This window comes from Cetorhinus maximus, chromosome 13 (genome assembly GCF_964194155.1).
Source record: "Cetorhinus maximus chromosome 13, sCetMax3.hap1.1, whole genome shotgun sequence".
In the NCBI taxonomy this organism is placed as follows: Eukaryota; Metazoa; Chordata; class Chondrichthyes; order Lamniformes; family Cetorhinidae; genus Cetorhinus; species Cetorhinus maximus.
The window spans coordinates 25,999,211-26,018,012 of record NC_135891.1 but is presented as its reverse complement, the minus strand read 5'-3'; the positions used below and the strand labels follow the sequence as shown (position 1 = coordinate 26,018,012).

Below are 18,802 nucleotides of genomic sequence, written 5' to 3'. Positions count from 1 at the left end.
AATGCAGCTAGCCGATCAGCATCTAAAAAAAAAAGACAGATTAACATTTCAATGCTGAACCTTCAACAGAACTGGTAGTGGTAAAGGGCGCTACTTCATAAAGATGGAGCCAGTGGATGCAGTTATCCATTCAGCTAATGGATTTCAAATATCAGGTAAGGCTCTATACTACACAATGGTTATTTCAGTCATGTGAATAACATCTAAAAGTTTTCCAGTATATGGTTTTCTTGTACGGTATTATGGACTATGATGAAATTGCTGCACCATTAGTGTCCTGATGGTGACACTACTGTGAGAATTAACTAAATAGGTCACCAATGCCACCAACAGGTGCTCAGCTGTGCTGTGATGCATAATTCATTACAAAAAGTAATGTAATTTAATTCTAATTTTTAAAAAAATTGATATTTAATGGGCTTCAAAATTAGGGCAGGGATTTAAACTCTCTGAACATTCTATATGAATAAGGTGTTCACACTGAATTTTAAGAATGAGTGCACTGATGTGCATTTTTAAAGCATATTTCACATTTTAAAGAAAATGTCCCAAGACATTTACAAATGAGCAAATATTAAAAGGATGTTAAAAGCCTAAAAAGGTGAGGTGAGGAGGGTATTCAAAAGCTTTCTCAAAAGGGTGGATTCTGAGGAGAAGTTTTAAAGGATGAGAAAAAGGTGGAGAGGTAGAAGGAGTTAAAGGGGACATTCTAGAGAGGATGATGCAGGCAGCTGAAGGGCTTCTGCTTTCAATATAATGTATCAAAGAGAAGGGAAAATACATGAAAGATGAGAGTCAACAGATTGAGAGGTGGGAAATGTAGGGCTGAAGGTAATTGCAGAGATAGGGTTAGAAGAATGTAATGGAGAGATTGAAAGATAGGCCAGGATTTTCTGGTCGTTGGGCGGGCTCGGCGGGAGTAGCCATGAAACAGACCGCCGTCCACGAACGAGTCCCGACCCGGCCAGCCAGCATGAATCGCGTGCTGCAGTGCGGCGTGGGTTTGGGGGTTGATGAGCAGGGAAATTCGTCTGTTCGTGTGTGTGCACAGAGCTGCCTCAGGCAGCTGAAGATTTTTAAAAGTAAAAATAAAGAATTTAAAAATGTTAAACTCATGTCACTGCTCATGTGACCCAGTCCATGGATGAGGTTTCACAAAAAATCCAACGGCCGCCTGGCCAATACACCTGCCCGCGAACCATAAGGTTGGCCGGGCAGCGAAAAATTTCTTTTAGTTATGACTTTAATGGCCTTAATAGGCCGCTTAATTGTTGGCGGGCGAACTGCTGACCAAAATATCGCGAGTGCGTAATGACATCGGGACGCTCACCCGACATAATTGCGTGTCATTTTACACTTGTTTGGGTCAGGCGCATGCCTGCCTACCTGACGAGTGAAATATTCTGCCTGTAAAGATGAGGATTTCAAATGCAAGGTATTGAGAGATGGAGAGCCACTGTATACCAGCAAGGTTAGAATTATTAGTGAATGTGACTTAGTGTGAGACAATGGGTGGAGATTTCCGTGCCTGCTGGCGTCGGGCTGGGTATGAGCGGACAATATTGGCAGGAAGGCCAAAAATCGGTTTCACAATGTCGTGAATCAGTTTACAGTCATCCGCCTCGCCGGTCAATGGTGGGCTGCATTTCCCACCGCTGCACATCGGGAACTTCATTGCAATACATCTGCATATCATTAGAAGCCCAGCTCGCCGGAATCATCCCTCCACGGTGAATCATCTGGGCACAATCATGCTGACATGTTTCTCAACTGAACATAAGCAATGTGCACCTGGCAAGCTGTACTTTGCTCGGGACTTTGAGGCTTGTTTGCCTACCTTGCTTCAGGCAGCATTTGCAGTCATCAGCGGCAGACTTCGCAGACAGCAGCACATCACTTTTAGGAGGGCTCACAGGCGGATCTGTACTTACGAGACCAGCCGTAAAACGGGGGCTGCTTTTCAACGGCTGCAGGGCTGGGACTTGCTTGGGGAAGGGGCAGAAGTAGCTTCAGGCGAAGGAAGCGGCTACAGGGCTAGGGCATTACTGGGGAAGGTGGGTATCCCAGGGTGTGTGTTGGGACAATGTTGATCTGTGAAAGTGGCCTCAAGAGGGTGCGCGCTGAGGAGGTGAGTCCAGATGGGGATGTGAGGGTGTGTGTGAGATAGAGTAAGTGGTGATGTACCTTGAGCTGGCAGTGAATGAGATGCCAGTGAAAGTGTGATGGGCTGGTGAGCGTATGAGTTTAGAGTGATGAGATGGTTGCCTTACCTCGGCAGCACAGATGAGATCATTTATCCTCTTTCTGCACTGGATGGCGAACTTCTTCTGTGCAACGTCGACACTGACCATCGCTGCCACTGTCTCCCAAACCAGAGTGGTGACACTGATGGGTCTCCTGCGGCCAGATTGAGGGTAGAGGACATTGTGGTGGGCACCAACGGTATCCAGAAGGCGTCCCAGGGCTGCGACACTGAATCGGGGGCTGCAGTCTTCTTGCCTTTTGGGGCTATGTCTTCCGTGCAACAGTCCTGGACTGGAAGCACTGAGAGGTGTATGCGCGGCTGCACTTTAAATATGGTGCCTGGCATGAGGAAGTGCCGAGGTGATGGCGTGGCAGGTGAATTGGAGGCCGCCCGTCAATGAAACGGGAATGCATGATTAGTGAGGAGGGATTGGAATGTTACAGCGCGAAAACCAGCCATTGCGGCCAGTGGGTAAAATGTCCTTTTTTCTGCCTACTACCACACTTAGAGCAAATCTGGGACAATACCGCCCAGGATATATGTGCCAGAGTTTTGAACAAGGAGTTGCGAGAAATTGTGGATGGGAAGAGCTTGGTTGCATCACTGTACATATAGATGTTGACCCCATGTCTCCGGGTTATGTTAATGATAAACAGCATGTAAATGAAGAGGAGCAGACCAAGGATAGTTCCTTGGAGGATTGTGGAGTTGATGGTGCAATGTTGGGATGAGAAGCCATTGCTAGAGGTAACTGGAAAGATGCAAGGGAGCGGAATTACAAAGAATAGGTATTGAAAATGATAGCTTGACTAACTGTGGAGAGGTCAAGTAGGAATAAAGTGACACTGTCATTGTGACAGATGATGTTGACTATAACTTTTGTTAGGACCATTTTGGTGCTTTGAGGAGAGTGGCAACTGGACTGGTCGGATTCAAACAGGGGGTAATGGAAGAAATGGGCACTGATCTTGGAGGTGATAACCTGTTCATGTTAAACTGGTTAAATTTGGGTATTACTTGAGAACAGGAGTAGGCCATTCAGTGCCTCAGATTGTTTCGTCTTTGAATTAGTATATGGCTGATCTGCACCTCAAATTTATTTATTGCCTTTGTTCCATATCCCGATAACTAACAAAAATCTATTGATTTTAGTCTTAAAAATTTCAATTAACTCAACATCCACAGTCTTTTGGGAAAGCGAGTTCCAGATTTCCACCACTTTTTATGTTAAAAAAAAGTGTTGCCTGAATGACCTAGCCCTAATTTTAAGATTATGGTCCCATTATTTTGGCTTCCCCACCAGACGAATCCATTTTCCTGTATGTACCCTATTGAATTCCTATCATTTTAAACACTTCAATTGGATGACCCTCTCAACCTTCAAAACTCAAGGGAAAACAAGCTAAATTTCTGCATTACCTCATAATTTAACCTTTTAAGTTTGGAGAATCTATGCGGTATCGTTCAAAGGCCAGTACATCTTTTCTGAGGTTTGGTGTCCAAAACTAAATGCAGATGGGAGTTTGACCAAGGCAAGGTACAACTGAAGCATCACTTCCTCACTTTTGAATTTCATTTTGAGATAAAGGCTAGCATTCCATTAGCCTTTTTGATGACTTTTTTTGTGCCAGTGCTTGACCTTTTTTGATTTGTGTACAGGGACACTTATCTCTTTGCTCATCACTGCGCCTGGTATTTCACCATTAAGAAAGTATTCTGATTTGTGTTTCTTGAATCCAGAATGGATGACCTCCCCATATTGAATCCCATTCTGCTATAGTTTTGCTCACTTGCTTTGTTTGTCAGTATCCATTGTGTGGTTGGAGCAGGATGTTGCAATTTACTATGCCTCCTAACAATGTTATCTGCAAACTTGGATATACAACTCTTTATTCCTTCATCCAAGATATTATATGTATATAAAGCTGAGGCCCAGTACAGAGCTCCAGGGACACCACTTGTTACATCCTGTTAATCAGAGAACAAACCTGCTCTCCCTGCTCTCTGTCTGCTACCTCTCCATTGATTAATGATCCTTGGCGCAAGGTGTTCTCATTTTGTTATTAAGCTACTGTGGAACCTTCTGGAAGTCCATAGACAACATCCATATCCACAATACAATCTACCATGATAGTGACCTCCTTGAGTGGCTGGGTGGGGGCATGAGTTGGCATTGAGTTGGCTTGGGGAATATGACGGGCCGTGGGAAACGGTTGGAGGGGCATGAGTTTCATTGAGTTGGCATGGAGGGTATGAGAAGAGATGGGGCATGGGCAGGGGTGACATGGTGTGAGGAGTGAGGGTTAGAAGGCCTAACTGCTTTTACTAAAACTGGGATGCAGTGCAGAGAACTGAGGCGGGCTTTCTAACTATCTGCCTCAGCAGCTGCCCGTCCCTATGGCCATCTAGGATCTGCTTCTGAAGTCAGCAGCCTGACTCTATCCCAGATCCATCCTACCAGAGTGAAATCTGCATGTGACCATGCACTTTAAGCCAAAGCAGGTCTGCTGACTACCCGCCTCGGTAGCGAAAATCCAGCCCTTTGTCTTTTTGGGGCATGTATTGGTTTTGTATCATACCAAATACTTCTTTACAACCTTTGGACAGTTTATCTATAGGTTTCCCCATTTAAAGTGTAATGAAAATGCTGATGCACAGTCTCTTTTCCATCACTACATGCTGGTGGTTCATTTCAAAAATGGCACCTATTGAATGTTTAAAGTGTGGAAGGACATCCATGGGTAATGAAGGTCAATGCACCAACTGTCACTGAAAATAGGGTTTGGATTGCTTGACATTAGACTGCTATTTTTGATAGTTCCATTGTTTATCTTAAGTGTCATGCAGCGTAACAGTTGCTGATAATGAGAACGGTTCTTCTTATGATCTCTGTGGGAGACTGCTAAAAGAACTCCCAGTATACTCCACCTCACACACCTTTTAAAGATACATGCAACTGTGGAAAGCTTGTTCATTCAATCATTTTGAATAATGTAGTTCTATAATGGTACAGAAGGGATAGCAAGAATTTGAGTTTTAATGGCCAAGGATTAAGACAATAGTCTAAAGCTTTTGCCATCAAACAAGAATTTTTCAAATGCCCTTGACTGTGGTGAATGGAGGTGTGTTCTGCCCCCGTTTAAATGTATTTTCAGTGGGTTCCACATCATTGTTTGTTGCTCTGCTTCTTGCATGAAATTTATGTATGTAGCACATCCATGAGTTTCTTTACAGCATCAGTTTTCCTTCCATTGGTAGGAGGGCATTTCTGTGCTGACTAGGATTGTGAATATTAAGTATGTGAAGGTGTCATCCAAAATTGACATCATTTCACAGAGTATAAAGAGTACTTTTTCATTTACCCTCTCCCCTTATAAGAGTAATCTCTCTTGTAAAAAAAATCATACAAAAGTTAATTCCAAGTAGAATACAATAAGGTTGTATATTATATTTGTTATAGAATGTTTGTAGCTGCTGATGATTCCTTGCTCTCTCCTTTATTTATTATCTGAATCTTAGTTCTTTTGAATTCTGATTTATCTTATTCAATTTTCTCTATTATGTGTTCACCTGCTGTTTTGTGTCTCTCTTTGGCCTGCAATCCTCCAACCTTCTGCTTAAAAAAATCTCTGCATCAAATAATATTTGATCTTTCTCCACTCATCCTTGCCTTTATTATTCTCTCCCTTTATCTCTTTTTCTAGATGGCTCCCTTTTTTTGTGTCTGTTTATCTCCATTTTCTGATGTCTCCCTTTCTTTCTCACTCGTATGTGTTGGAAGACTTAACTTCCTCAACTACACCATACTGTATCACCAGAGAGATGGTACTGAGAGCCTGCACTTCTTCCAAGGTTTTCAGCAATCAGTACTGTTTCAGTATATCCCAAGACTTTACTGCCTGTTTTGGAGATTCTGGATCAGTCAGGTAAGTACTGATTCACAATTTCTTTTTCCAAGCTATTTTCTAATTTCCTTTCCTCTTTTTCTATCTCTTTACAGTCAAAAGTGCCTGTCAACACCAGGCATTAAGCAATGCTGCTTGAAGGAGCTATATGAGAACATCCCAGTGATGATTCTCCCAGTAGCTTTCTGTTTGTTCTGTAGGTAGCACTTGCCTGCTTCTTGGTAGTGTGGATATAATAAACAATTTGGTACACAGGATATACGATCCTGGTGTCACACTGTCAGCACTGCCCCTATTCATGCTCCAGTGTAATGTGCATCATGCTATTCTTAATTAATTAATTTCATATATCAGATGATCATTCCTCACGAGCTTACATTGTATATGCAGCTGGAGTTATCATTTTAAATATTGAATAATATAATATTAATGTTAATGATCCTGAACTGGACATCTCTGAAACACCTGAAAATATTGGGAATTCGTAATGATTCCAGGTTGGAAAGTGTTCATTCAGAATTCTTCCTGTAATGAAATGACCTTTCATATTCATCCTTCAATATTAACAGTGACCGTATTTATTGAGTTGTGAGATGCAAAAATGAATGTCAGTATAAAGTCCAATGCTCAGTTTACTAATTACCATAATTCACATGATTCAGCCCACAACCTTTTTTAAATCAGGCAAGAGCACTGTCAATGAGTCAAGTTGATAAATGTGTGAAATATGCTAACAGGAATGAAACAGAGCACTGGCCTAGACTAGATACTTAAGATTGTAAAATATTCCAGTTCTCTGTCTGAAACAAGCTGCATTGCAGGCAAGTTTGGAAAGTAATTTCAGTACTTTTAGAATCACATCCAGTGCCTAAATGCCAGCTTGTCTCTTCAACAGAATGTTGTGGGTTCACGCTCAGATACAGGACTTGAGCACATGATGTAGGCGACACTTGAGTGGAGCTCATCTGAGACTATATCATTGTCTTTGAATGAGCCACACCCCTCCAATTCTTATCCAGCTGTCTGTGACATAACTGTCCATTACCACAGTACTGGTGTATATATGTATATATATATATATATATGGTAAAATGGGTAGGTTCAACATATCCATAACCAGAAAATCTGTTAGTTCAATAGAATTTAACATCAGCCATTTGTTTAATAAGTCAGTGACCTCAGTAGATACTCAGCCTTCGTGCTTACTCAGAATGTGTGACATATGTGTCCAGTTTCCAAACGTCCCTACCAGCATTTCATTGGGACCCAATATGGGAACCAATGTGGCCTGGAGAGTGTAATACAAACCATGAAGGTTTTCAAGTGATTTTGTATTGTAGAACACATAATTCATTGTTCTTCCATTGGTATGGTCTTCCTCAGATTCGGAACTGAACTGATGATTTCATTTTTAATCAAATCTCAGTTCTTAGTTGGTCACATATCACATGTTTCCAGCACAATACCACTAGGAACACCACTGTCTGGCAGCTAATGAAGAACTCCCATTGATGCAGGGCCCCAGTAAACTCCGTCTGAAATCCCATGGTCCCTACTGAAACACACTCCATGCCCTACAAACTGACGACAGCCCCACCTCTCAATCGCGTACCTCCTAGTTGACTGCAAATATCACCAAATGCCACTTGGTAACCGACCCAAGTGGTGAATTCCCAGGTTTCAACCTTCCACAGAAAGTCTGTACAACTCTCAACTGCTTGGCCACTTGCTCCAAATCATGAGGAACAGCTCAAATAGAGACTGTGACCATTTACGTCAGACCATTGCCCATACCCTGAACTTCTGCCCTGAGAGATCCATTCTTGCTAGCATCACAACCATTCACACTACATCAGCTGAAGCTGTTGAATGGGTTGTTAAGCTCGACATTGTCTATAACTGCTTCCCCAGCCATAGAATAAAAAAAAGCACAATACTGGTCTATTTTCCTGTGACTTTTTACTTTTCATGCTGCGGCCATGTGACCACAAAGAACTTATTTTTTATCTTTCAAAAGCTGACGTTGTTTCTTTAAATAGGTCACTAAAGACTGTCCCAGTTGTCAGGTTGCAAGAGTTTCCATCGAGAGAAAGAAAGCAAGTCATTTCCTTCTGGTTTTTTTGACCTTCCAATATTCTGGCTTCCAAGGATAGCAAGTGTCAATATAGAGCAACATCCCTCAGTAATTGACTTATAACTATTATCAGGATATATATACCCTTTTCAACAACTTCCCCATGAACAATACCTGAACAGTGAAAAAGGCAAGCCTGGTTAGCAGCTAAACACCACAACATTGCTTCAAATGCCAGGCGACCTGTGAGCAGCAACTAACCATTAGCTGAAAGAAAAAAATGTCTACGTTAACAGTAATACAATTAACAGCAGAATGAAAAAAATAATCAGGAGAGATAAAAAAAAATTATATGACTCGAAAGTTAACTGTTGGAGGTAAAAACTGGAGAGAAAAGTCATAAGATTAACCAAAGGAAAAAGGTAATGTGAAAATCTGAAGAAAGTAAGGTATAATTTCCAATTGCCCACCTCTGGCACAAGTATATTGCCTGTTGGAAATGCATCTCAGGAAGTGTGCAATTGGATGATTTATCCTGATGATCCAGAACATGAAAAATAGAAGGGGAGCAAGAAACTAAAAGAAAGGGTCATTAATTGTGTGAGCAGGTGCATTCATTCCATTGTTGGAAGCCTTTCTGTTTTGTTTTTTAAAAATTATAATCTATTTATAATTACCAAAATACTTAGCAATATTTTATTAATGATACATTGAAAGTAATTATAATCACTTAGCAGGAATGTACAAACAGCCTCGGGAATGTATTGGAAATGTACAGCAAAATTTAATTCAATTATTTTGATTTCAATTGAATTTTCCCAGCCTTTTAAGTGATCACTGTGGAAATAAACAAGTTTTCTGCTAAAACTTTTCAACTGAGCTAAAAAATTCCCCAAGGATTTTTACAATAGGCACTTTTTAACTTCAGGATTTTTGCTTTTGCTGCTCTAATGGTAAAGCATCTGTACACTAAACTCATTGAAATGAATAACATTGTCATAGATTTATGTTGTCATAGCAGCTAGTTGACTCAACCATGTTGTCCACTGTGGTTGGTTCAAAGTTTTTTTCACCACAAGCTACTTAACACAAATCCTAACACAAATATATAAATTATTATAAATGATGTTATTATATGAATGCAATGCAAGTGTATCAAAATTTTCTATTTCTGAAGAAGCATAAACACATTTATCTGAAAGTAAAAGGAAGAATTTAATATAAATATGATAAGAGATTGTATGATTCCATATCGAATGGTAATTTCTACTCTACAGTTTTCAGAGTTAAAGAGCTATCCAAATTAGTTTTATTGGTGCAGATCAGTTGATTTGGCAAAATTTAGATACTAGAATAAAAGTGGCATAAATTTCCTCATCATGAATATTTAATGGTTAGGATTGATGAACTTTGTTAATATTTTATTTTGTAATGAGATCCCTGTTTTATTTGTCAATATATTAATAACTCTCCCTGACAAACCTAACATTTCAATGTCTCACAGATTCATTAAGATATATTCTTGTGCCTGTCAATAATTGCCAAATATTTAATCCAATATGGCATGGCCAAAGTCTCTGATTCACAAAGCTTTTGCTAAAATGCAATTTCCTGTAATTTGCCTACAGATGTTTGTTTGCAAAATCATTGCTTAAAAATTCATCAACTTGCAGACAAATGGCAGAAAATAGTTTCAGCAAATTTACCAAAGCTTTGTCAATTGGTTTTCAACAGTCAAGTCATTTGAATAAAAGTACCATGACTGATGAGTGCTTATCACGTCAAGCTAGGTGGAAGTTAGGTTGTCCAATAATTGGTATTTTGGTACCAAAAACTATACTAAAAAAGTCATATTTTTTGTCTCTTCCTCTCTCACTGCCCCCTGCCCTACTGAAAGCTGGGGACAAGATTGCATGGTGTCCTCCAGTTACATGTAGCCATCATTCATGTGTGAGCTTGACAGGAATGTCAGCAGGCACATCATTTGCGGAGCGAAGCTGAGCCTGATGCTGTCCACTCTGCATCCTTGTTTACATACTACTGGCAGAGATTACTGGACAGCAATCAGGAACCAGAACACTGCTTTGAATTTCTCTTCCTTCACTCATGCCCTCCTGAAATGAAGAAAGCACGCAACCAGGTTAGTGGAAAGTCCAGCCCTTGAATTGCTTTGTTAGGACCTCTACTCAGATCCAAATTGGTGTAAGCATAAATGTTCTTGTGCCCATTGATTCGGTGCTAATAAAGAGCTGTAGGCTGGTGAAATCAGTCTCATGATTATGTTATTCATCAACATGGCTTTGCTGTGCTTTGTTGCAGAGGGCACAGGAAGACTCTTCTTTGAATTCTACCGACTACTTCATGACACCAAACCAAAGGAGTGGGAAGACAGGCCTTTCTTCTGGTTATTTGAAAATGTTGTTGCCATGGGTGTCAATGATAAAAGGGACATTTCACGTTTCTTGGAGGTAATATTTAAACTCTTTCCAGCTATATTGTTTCCCACCTGTTCTTGTTTTTAAATTATGTAATTTTGACTATAGTGTTGCAGTATGACATGTTGTTTATGGCTCTTATTAATGAAGAATATATACAAAAACACCATTGACTGAATTGGCTGTTGCTGTGTCCATGGGCAAAGTAAAATGAAAATGGGTACAAATGGCTATGATTTGCATTTATGTGCTCGCTTACAATTTTCACTACATGTGTAAAGAGAGAAAGCTGCATTGTTTGAATATACAGCAAAATCCAGTGTTAATGTTGCAATCACGATACACTGGGCAGCAAAAGCTTAAGGTCAGACACATTCAATTATAAATTGAATGCCTGGCTTGGGATCATACAAACCTATTTATGTGCTGTAGTTTATAGTAGGCAAATTGACTGGAGGCACAAATGGCTATATTTAAGAAAGACATTACTCTACCAGCTTTATTTTTAAAAAAACGAACTTGCTTGATTAATGTATTGATGGGAACAGGAATTTGCTTCTGAAAATCAGAACTACTCTTGTACTTCATGTATAGGGTAATGCTATTGATATGTGTTCTATCAGTGACATCTGTACTTTGATGAAATCTGCCATTAGGAAAAAGCCCTCTGCTCTCACCTATTGCTTATTCTTGCCCAAGGGAAAAGTGATGGAATTATTTTCTCTATTAAACAAGACATTGGCCACCTGTTTTATGCAGCAAGGCACAAGACTGACTGATGCTACTAATGGTCTTACTGGCTCCTGAAAGAGCCTGAGGCAATAAAATTCAAGTGGGCTATAATCATCATAGCTATTAGCAGCATTGTTCATGTTCTGCAAACCTTCTTCTTCATCCTTTTTCTCTTCCCCTAAGTAACACAAATACAGTGGAGGCCTGAGAAGAACAATACTGTATGAAATGGAATGGCAGAAGCTGACAGTGGGCCTGACGAAAAGAGCCTTATAAATCCACTGCTCACAGTGCAGCCCTGCTGCCTAAAATAACATAGTTGCTAGTTTTTTTCATTTTCCACACTAAGAATTGCAGCAGAAATTATGACCAGAACTTAATGTCCTCCCCCAAGGCAAGTTTGGTGGCAGGGGACATTTAATCAGGCAGGAGGGTGGTGGGTGGGGACCCCACCATCTTCCTGCCTCTGCCCTGATTAAGTCTGGCGCGGGAAGGCTTGTGGACAGCCTTCCATCCTCGCTGCCATTCGAGGCCCTTAAGTAAGCAATTAATGCCCCGCTTAGGCCCTATCCCGCCGCAGCTGATATTCACCCATCGACAGGCGGGGTCATCGCCATGTGGGAAGCTCGAAAAACAAACCCTGTTGGGATTGCTTGCGGGCTTCCTTGAGGTCGCTCATTGTGAGGCAATCAGTGCCTGACCGAAGGACCTTGCATCGGGCGGGAAGTGGGAGAATGTTGCTGAAAGCCACCCCCCCGTCCTTGTTGCTGACTCCCCTCCTCCACGACCCCCTCCCTGTGGCCACCCCTCCTGCCATCACTTACCTGGCTTGGGTCCCTCGGTGATTCCTGGCTTCTGGTGGGTGCATTGCCAGCCTCTGGCTTCTGATTGGCTAGTAGCTCTTGGGGAGGGAGGGGGGGGGGAGGATTTCCTGGGGAAGGGCTCTCTGGTGCCCAGTTAATTGCCTGATTGGCACTTAATTCAGTGGGCCTTCCGAAAAGTAGGTGACACAGCGCTCTCACTGGCTCTGCAGCTGGTGGGCGAGGCCCCTAGTGTCTACATTAAATTCTGCCCTATATTCCTTCCTTACCTTTTTACTGACCTTTCCACCTCATGTGCAGCCTTGTTACTGCTAATGTCAAGTTTATATGAAGCATTAAACTCCTCGTTTTTATGATCAACATTAACGATGGATGATATGGAAAACAGGATGATGTTGTTTCTGTGCTATTTGATTAATAAAAGTTAAATGCAAGTGCCTCTTTTAGGTGTGATTTTCCTGCTCCTGCTCATTCCATCCCAAAAATGCACGTCATGCACAGAGTCGTATTCACTTAAGAAACAGGAGCAGGAGTAGACCATATGGCTCCTCGAGTCTGCACCAATGCGTTGATGGCTGATTTTCTGCCTCACTCCACTTTCACGCCTGCTCTCCATATCCCCTGATTCAGAGAGAGAGAGCAGAAATCTATCTAGCTCAGCCTTGAATATGCTCAAAAATGGAACATCCACAAGCTTCTGAGGTAGGAGATTCACAACCCTGAATGAAGAAATATCTCCCTATCTTTGACCCAAATGATTGACCCCTTATCCTGAGACTGTGCCCCTGTGTTCTAGATTTCCCAGCCATGGGAAATAACCTTTATGTCTACTCTATCAGGCTCCTTCAAATTCTTGCTTGTTTTGATGAGATCACCTCTCATTCTTTTAAACTCCAGAGTGTAGAGGTCCAAATTACTCAGCCTCTCATTATAGCACCATACTCTCATCCCAGGAACCAATCTAGTGAATCTTTACTGTTACACCACCAAGGCAAGTATATCCTTCCTTAGATATTGTGAGACCACATCAGGAATACTGTGCGCATTGTAGCACAACTTCTTTATTCTTGTACTCCAACCCCCTTGCAATAAAGGACAACATATCATGGGAAAAATTGTCCCCCCCATCAGGGGTGAAGTGCAGGAGCAGGTATGGGCAGGCGTGCATCTGATCGGTGCCCCCAATTGGGGGCATGCTGCCATTTTACGTGGGTGGGCCAATTAAGGTGAAAGAGTGCACTGATCTCTCTGAGGCTAAGTGAGGGAATTTGGCTCCAAATTTAAAAATTTTAAAGAAACGATAGCAAAATTTCCCTGAAGTGTCCCCTCACGTGACACTGTCACATGAGTTGGGACATGTCCATCACTTTTACTGAAACCTTTATTAAATATTTAAAAACACTCATGAAACCTCATCCCGTCCATGGATGAGGTTTTAAGCCCGCCAGGGCTTCCGGCCTGCCCGCCAACCTTTTAAGGTTGGACAGGTAGGTCCATTAATTATGTCAATTACTTTTTAAATGGCCTCAATAGACCATTGACAGGCGGCAGGCGCGCAACTGATTCGGCTACGCCCCCGTCGACCTGAAAATGGAAATGACGCGGGTGACGTCGGGTGGAACCCCCGACGTCATCCCACGTCATTTTACGCGTCGACGAGCAGGCCCCGCCCCTGCTTGCCGACCGGAAGATCCTCCCCCATGACTTTCCCAATTGCTTCCTATAGTTGCATGTTAATTTTCTGTGTTCCCTGTACAAGTGAACAAAGTCTCTCCGTACATCAACATTTAAAAATTTCACACGTTCAAAAAATATGCTGCTTTTCTATTATCACCAAAGTGAATAACCTCACATTTTCCAACATTATACTCTATCTATCATCTTATTGCCACTCACTTAATCTGTCTGTATCTTCTTGTAGCCTTTTTGTGTCCTCCTCGCAGTTTACATTCCCACCTAGCTTTGTATTGCCGGCAAACTTGGATGCACTACTCTTCATCTCTTTGCCTAAGTCATTAATATAGATTATTATATAGAGATTATTAATAATATTAATATATATTGATAATATATATGAATATAGATTGTAAATAGCTGATGTCCCAGCACATATTCTTGCAGCATTCCATTAGTTACAGCCTATCAGCTTCAAAAGGCTCCATTTATCTCTACTCTCTGCTTCCTGCCCGTTAACCAATGCTCCATCCAGGCTAACATATCACCCCCAACTCCATGAGCCCTTACCGTGCATACTAGCATTTTGTGTGGCATCTTATTGAATGCCTTTTGGAAATCTAAATATACTACATGTAATGTGGCATAATTGGTCTCCAACCAATTTTTCTAATCAGACCATCCCAGAAAAGAGCTTTAATATAGAGTATTTTAATAAGGAAAATCAGTACCTATAAACCATCTGTTCTTGCGTGTAGCTGCTCAAACAATAATGTTTTTCCTCTTTTACTGTATTACAGTGTAACCCAGTAATGATTGATGCAATAGACGTATCAGCTGCACACAGAGCTCGCTATTTTTGGGGAAACTTACCAGGAATGAACAGGTTAGATGTGTTTCTGTTCTTGTAATGTATTTTTGAATTTTGTATTGCCATTAATTGTTACTTAGTTTAATATCAAATACTTTGCATTTATAGTAAAAATTAAAACAATGTACTCGTAACTTTGTACTATATTGGTTGTATTAAGGTGTAATATTATTATGGTTTCCTGTAGGTGGAACTGTTGTTCAAACTAAAGGCTAGAAATTATAATTTGTAGTATTACTAATAGATGAATACTTAATATGACATCCTCTGCCTAATATTTTAATGGACGGGTTAACCGGTTTAAAATAAGTGGGATGTACCTACATTGAGACAGTGGCAAGAGGAATTCCATACAAACGAGAACTATTTATCAGGTAATATTGTTAACAGGGGTCTTTAGCCTTAAACGTATACTTATTGCTTTTATATATATATTTTAAAATTTTGGTTAACCTATGATGGATACTCAACACGCTGTCCTTTCGCCTCTGAGACCTGAGCTTGAGTTCAGCTCTAATTGGTGGGAGAAATATCTCTTAATATCTGAGACCTAAAAAGATCTTTAAATGAGATGGCAGAGAAGTCAGAAAGTGATGGGTCTGTGTGGGAAATTAAACTACCCAGACCAATGTAATAGGCAGTGCTTTACTGAGGTCAGGATTAAGGCACATTGTTGGGATAGAGGAGAGTGAGCTTTTGTTTGCATCTAGTTCATGTGGACCTTGAGCTGGAGGTGCTTGCTCCAGACAGGGTATGCAAAGTCGCAATTTTTTTCACGTCCTACCATTGGCCCCCGTCAAACAAAAAATATAATTCTGACTATGGAATTTACTAATAAGCAACTTCAAATTATATCTCAAATCTGCAATATTGATATCTCAATCAATAACCCGTCAATGTGAACATCATTAAGATCCACGACTGGAACAGACCGGCTGACCAATGTATGAATTACAAACAATGTTGACAAGAAAGCAGCCTTAAATCTCAATATCCCGCACCAAAATTCAAAATATACATATTACAAAAATGGATGTGTCGTGGTATAATCAGCATTGCCAATATTCACGATTCACTCACATATGCCTTAATTTTTGAAAGATTCTTTCATACATATAATTCATATGGGAAATTGAAACAGGCTGTATGTAATACTAATTGAAATGTATCTTGTTATGATATATATAATCTTTAAAACAATATTTTAGTCAGGTTCTAGGTGAATTTCACTTGCCTTATTAAAAAGTGTAATAATTCAGAGCTCAGAGATTATTTCACTATCTCATAAGCAAGAAATTCTTTGATCAAGAATTAATTAAGATAAAGGTGGTCTTTGCTGACCCTTGTATGTCTAAAATGTGAATGGTTGTATTGTAACCAGCAGGTTCTTCAGACAGGTATGTGGTTTTGTGATTAGCCTCTCACATTGTTTTATGATTTCCTCTGATCGACATAGCTATGTGTTAACTCATTGAACAGCCTCCTAATCAATTGTACCTGATCTGTATGCTAATCAGAGTTGGCAGCTAAGTACAAGTGTTTATATTTCAAACTAATTACCAGAATATAACACAAAGTAATCTTTCAGTGTTCCACTGTTCTAATGTAATGCAGTATATGTTCAGATTCATTAAACTCTATAAATTAGAAGCTTGTGTAATGCAAGAGCGTGTGCCATTCCAAGAGCTTGTCAGAAAGAGTTGAGAGGACATGGACTCTTTTATAGTTGCATATATTGTAAATTAAATATTGCCCTATATAGTATCAGTTTATAACATTTGTTACTTTAAATTAGCTAATTATAAATACAGTTGATAGTTTTACCTTGTACAAAAATCATGGAAATTCTGGATAAGTTCCAGCATTATTATTAAGTAAGGCAATTGTTAGCTCTTGGTATTGTTGACTCAGTACAGCAAAAAATGAAAGATGAAGATTGTACAGACGGTATCCATTTAGGGAAACTCTTGTCAGGTCTTTATAGGAGGATGATGTGGGAATAGTTTAGCCATAACATTATTCTTAAATCTCCTGTGTGAATCATGAGCATTAGGGGAAAAAAAGTGAATTATTAGTGTGGCAACACTGAATAATTTCAAGATTATTTTAAATCCAGGGTTGATTTAATCAGGATAATCTACCACCTTCGTGCTGCCCCACTCTCAGTCCCAGTGTTCCAACAGCCCAATTTTTGAAACCTTTTCTCCATTGAGCTGTATAGGGATGCTCATATGGCATCTGCAGCCGGCTATTTAAGTGATACTGAGGCCAGAGGCTCAGTATTAGGTGTGCCTTGGGCCTATTCATTCGAACGGAGGGATTGATCCCTGTGCTCCAGGTGTGTCTGTTTTTGAGCACTAAAGTATTTTCCTCACAAAGTCTTCCAGAAGGCTGCTGTTTAAATCCAAGTTTATTAATCAAAAAACAGCAGAATTTTCATACGCCTGGAGCTTTAATTGGCTTCCTTCCTTTATGAAGTAAGTGTCAAGTTAATCCTAATTATATGGAATTTAAACCTCAGTTGTCACACTGATTAATTAAAACACTATTGACCATTTCATGGAATTGGCCTTGGTCTTGATTTCAATTATCAGGGTGCAATGTTAAAAGCACCTTAGCTAGTTCATGCCGGTCACATGAAGCAACGTGAGCTGTTCCTCCATTACTTGGTATAGCCCTGTTTGCAGTGTGTCATTTACAGCACAGTCCAGTAAGTGAGAAACCTGTTTTTAAATAATTTATATTTCTTATATTATTCCAATGGCAAAACCCTGAAATGAGAATATGACAAAACTGACAGGTTAGAGTGGGGTAAAGTTGATTTGTTTGTTTTGAGTTATGAGGAGTGGCTATTTTTTGGGAACAGGGAATCAAATTAGTCTTGCTCCACCTGGTCTGTTATTTCCAGTAAACAACAACAACAGTAAGCAACAAGAGTGATTCCAAATGTAAATTGAAATTATTAGAGAAGACTGAGAAAGTTGAATTTGTTTGCTTTGAAGAACTGGAGACTTTGAAGTGACCTAATTAAGTTCTCCAATTTATGAAGGGAATTGACAAAACTGACTGGGAGCATGGGGTGAAAATTGGTCTATGCCAGGAGCCCGAAATAGGCTCGTAGAGAATGCAGCCGATTTTGTACCGCGCCAGCTTTTATTTTCTGTGGAAAATAGTACCAAGATTTTTCATTTCAAACCAAGTAAAAGTAATAGTGAGACTAGGAAACATGACTCCAAAATTGATTAAACTATTGTTCTGTGAACTTCAGTGGAAAGAAGATCGGGCACGGTGAAAAATCAGCTGCCTATTCGCTATGAGCCGTTTTGCACTGCTGGCATAGATCAGTTTCAACATGCATAAATTTAAGAATGAGGAAATTGAGAGTAAGAAGGGAAGGCAGGCAGTAATTTCACCCCAAGTTATTAGAATTTGGAATAATTTCTCAGATAATGCCACAGGAGTTGACAATATGATTGGTTCAAGAAGCAGTTCTTTAGCTACTGGAGCAAGGTCTGAGGAATACACCAAGAAGCTGGGGAATTGAGCTTAATGAAAATGCAATGGCCTTTTAAATTTAATAGCCTCTTTTGATATTAAAAATTCTGTATTTTGTATAGAGTGAAAAGAATATAACTGACTAATGGCTTTGTGACTTTTGAGTCTGATTGGTGTGCAACATACGTTTTCCAAATTTTAAATATCTCTTAGGTGTATTGGCAGCACTGGAACAGGGCCCAATTAAATACATTAGGGTAGAGTTTCCGCCAGTTTGAACTAGTTTTAGTGGCGCCATTTGGGTGAAATTTACTGAATGCATAAGTTATACCAAGCGTAAATCGAGTTTCCACAATTTCATACATTGGTTTAAAAATAAGTTTGACCAAAGCTGGCTCTGCCCACAAACCTGACCAAGTCCCAGATGGAAATAATGGGGGTGACAGGTTTCTACCAATTGTGACTTTTTGAGGTGTGTCTTCAAATTGAGCTTGTATTCTTGGGCACACAAGCACTCATAGACACATTTTAAAAGTTTTTACATTCATAA

The 18,802-nt window shown here is 40.2% G+C and overlaps 1 protein-coding gene across 3 annotated transcripts in view; it reads left to right on the top strand.

Annotated features, from left to right (window-relative positions):
- Positions 1–18,802, top strand: part of LOC144688497 (DNA (cytosine-5)-methyltransferase 3B-like) — a 338,320-nt gene that overhangs the window by 257,122 nt on the left and 62,396 nt on the right. For all 3 annotated transcript variants that reach the window (XM_078555140.1, XM_078555141.1, XM_078555142.1), the window contains 2 exons: positions 10,544–10,692; positions 14,687–14,772. In XM_078555140.1, coding sequence (XP_078411266.1) covers positions 10,544–10,692; positions 14,687–14,772 — 235 coding nt within the window. The remainder of the gene's footprint in view (positions 1–10,543; positions 10,693–14,686; positions 14,773–18,802) is intronic.